Source organism: Pteropus vampyrus, unplaced genomic scaffold (genome assembly GCF_000151845.1).
Source record: "Pteropus vampyrus isolate Shadow unplaced genomic scaffold, Pvam_2.0 Scaffold187, whole genome shotgun sequence".
Taxonomy (NCBI): domain Eukaryota; kingdom Metazoa; phylum Chordata; class Mammalia; order Chiroptera; family Pteropodidae; genus Pteropus; species Pteropus vampyrus.
Genome location: NW_011888968.1, coordinates 762167 through 765160, shown reverse-complemented (window position 1 = coordinate 765160; position 2994 = coordinate 762167). Strand labels below are relative to the sequence as shown.

The following is a 2994-nucleotide window of genomic DNA, read 5'->3' as shown; positions in this document are numbered from 1 at the left end:
CCGCTGCTCGCGCGCACCCACATCCAGGGCCGCGTCTACAACTTCCTGGAGCGCCCCACCGGCTGGAAGTGCTTCGTCTACCACTTCGCCGTGTGAGTACCGCCCGCCGAGGGGCTTTCTCTGCAGGCCGGGGAGGCGCTGCGGGAGCGCAGGGCACGCGCCACCTGCTGCCGGCTGCCTACGCGGAGCCCGTCCTTTGAAGTTCAGGGACTTTGGGGTCTGACCCCGTGAGGGTCACCTGAGGCTGAGATGAGAAACTCCCCGCTGGCCTGGCCCAGGCCTGTGTGTGTGTGTGTGTGTGTGTGTGTGTGTGTGTGTGTGTGTGTGGGTCAGGGGGAGCCAGCTGGGGAGGGGCGCCCAGCCAGGAATTGGCGCCACTCCCCCCTGGAGGGGCGGTCCAGGTGCTGATCCTTCAGCAACGTGGGCTAGGGAGCACGCCTTTGGGTGCAGGGGACAGAAGTCCCCAGGGCCGCTGGCAGGAGTCCCCAAGCTCCTGGGGCAGCAACATCCCAGACCTGCCAGGTCCAGGCAGGCCCCGTGGGGGCAGTCTCCTGGGCGGCAGGGGCAAGGCTGCCCTGGGGGCTGGCAGGCTGGCGGTGACCCCTGAGCAGTCAGCGTAGTGGTGGGGAGTGCCCTCCCAGAGTCAAGCTCACCAAAACCTGGGCCGAAGCAGAGGAGCCTGGAGCAGCACGTGGAGGGGAGGGATTGGGCCCGAGCCGCCAGCTGTCAATCAGGAGAGAGCAGGGCCCCGTGGGCAGCACCTGGCCCGGGCTGTTACCCAGGTGGCTCCAGCCCCCAGGTGGCACGCCCGCGTGGGGCAGGGCGGGGCGCCCGGGTGCCCAGGGACAGGGGCACGAGGAAGTTACCCCGGGCCGCCCTGCCCGGGGCCTGCCCCCACTGCCGTCCCGTGGCTCGACTTCCTGGCCGCCCTGCCAGGGCCTTTTGGTACAGTGCCAGCCTCTGTTCTGTGAGCCTCCACTCGGTCGTCCCATGCTGATCTTGGGGACTCCTCTGGCTTCCCAGTGGCATGTTCATCCCTGCTGCCTCAGCTGGCCTGGGGCTGGGGGAGCTCTGGGGGTATCCAGGGCCCTGTTTCCTTTCACCAGGGGTCCCCAGGGGTGCACCGGGAGCCAGGCCGTGGGCTTGGAGCATCGTTGGGCCTTGGGCAGGTGAGCCAGCAGGCGGGGCAGCCTCAGCTCTGGGAGCGCAGGTGGTGCCAGGCCTGCTGCCCCACCCTGCTGAGCGGGGCAGGCCTTCCGTAGCAAGAGGGACAGAAAAGCGATGTCCCTAAAAACGTGAATGGGCCACCGTCTGCAAGCCTCTCCCCGCCCCAGTCCCCACCCTCCCGAAGCCTCAGAGGGCACCTGAGCCGTGGCCGTCGCTGGTGTGTGGCAGGGCGGTCCTGACCACAGCTGCGGCCCAAGTGGCTTGTCTCAGGGTGTTCGTGTGCAGTGACCTCAAAGGACCCCACCTGTGTCCGGTGCCGCTCTGCAAACACCAGCCAATGCCAGGCTTGTGGGTGCCGCTGTGTGCATGGGCTCCCTGCCTCCCCGCCCTCACCTGCTGGACCCCAGACTCGCGAGATGCCCAGGGGTAGGGCGGACTCCACAGTCGGGGCCTGGAGGGGACCCTGCCCAGCCGCCGCCCGCTCCTGGCGGAGGTGGGGGAGGCACGGGCAGAGGACTGCCCGGCGGCACCGCGGTGGCCCGTCCTGGAGGGCTGCAGGCAGACACCCCTCTGATCCGCGTCCCGGGGATGCAGGCCAGCCGGCAAGTGTCACCAGCTCCGTGCCGCAGCGGTGCCGGGCGGAGGAGGAGGGCTCGCCGCCCAGAGGAAGTCTCTGCTTACACTGTGTTTTCTTCCTGATTCTGATTGTTTAGCTCTCGGAAGTCGGCTCGGCGCGGTCTGCCTTCGCCCAGCCTCCCAGGAGCTGGCAGGGCAGGGTGGCTTTGGAGACGGGGGCCGAGCAGCCTCCGTGTGGCGCCCGGGGACCGGGATGGCGTGACCCTGGGTCGGTCTCTTCCCACCCCGGGCCCCGTCCCGTGACAGCCGTGCTGTGGCCCCGGGGAGTGGACGCCTGCGCAGCCCTCCCTCGTAGGGTGGCGCGGGAGGTGGACCCCGGCCAGGCTGGGCGAGCCGCTCGTCTGGGGCCCGGGCAGGTGCCCCCCTCACCTCCAGGAGGTCAGCAGAGCTGGGACTGCAGGGGTGGCCTCGGCCGAGTGGTCGGATGTGAGTGGGGGCGCGTGGCAGGCGCTGTGGCCCCGGCGTTTCTCCTGGCAGCGGCTCAGACAGCCGCGGAGAGAGCCCTGTCCTTGGCGAGCGGGTTGTGAAGTGTGCGACCCGCCGGGGTCCGGCTTGGTTTCCGGGCGCGAAGGCCAGGCCTGGCCTCGAGGGGGCGGGTCGAGGTGGGAGCCGCAGTCAGCGAAGCCAGCAGGACATCCTGTCCCATCCCCGACGGGGAACCCCTGGCCCATCCCGTACGCGCCTGGCCGGCCCTGTCTGCCGGGGTCAGGGGGCAGGACGCTGCTGCCCTGGCCACTGCCCTGTCCACTGGGCTCCCTGCCCCCGTCCTCTCCCGAGGCCCTTCGTGTCCCCGCTGTGTGGCAGCTCCCACCCCAGTGGAGCACGTGGTGAGCCGTGGGTGGGTCGGGCAGGGGAGATCCCGGGGCTCCCTCAGCGTCTCACCCTGGCTGCTGGGCTGCAACACGACACCCCCATGGAGGGCGGGACCAAGACTGCCCCAGGGTCCTCACCCCTTCCCTGGCTGGTGAGGGGTTTCCGGTCCCAGGGGTCCAGGAACCCCCTTCCTCTCGCCTGCCCCAGCTCTTCCGCCCGGCAGCACGACAGGGACAGACCCCAGCTGCTCCCCTCCCGCCCTCGAGCCCGGACGCAAGCCTCGGCCGCCGCCGTGGCCGTCAGACCCGGGCAAGCCCCTTCTCTGTGCCTCAGTTTCCCCCTGCAGGTGACAGCGCCCCCTGTGGTCAGCATCCACTG

At 70.2% G+C, this 2994-nt stretch overlaps 1 protein-coding gene across 1 annotated transcript in view; it reads left to right on the top strand.

Moving 5' to 3' along the window:
• Nucleotides 1-2994, top strand: part of KCNQ1 (potassium voltage-gated channel subfamily Q member 1) — a 318108-nt gene that overhangs the window by 954 nt on the left and 314160 nt on the right. Inside the window, exon 2 of the mRNA XM_023537362.1 lies at nucleotides 2-92. Within this exon, the coding sequence (XP_023393130.1) occupies nucleotides 2-92 (91 nt within the window). The remainder of the gene's footprint in view (nucleotide 1; nucleotides 93-2994) is intronic.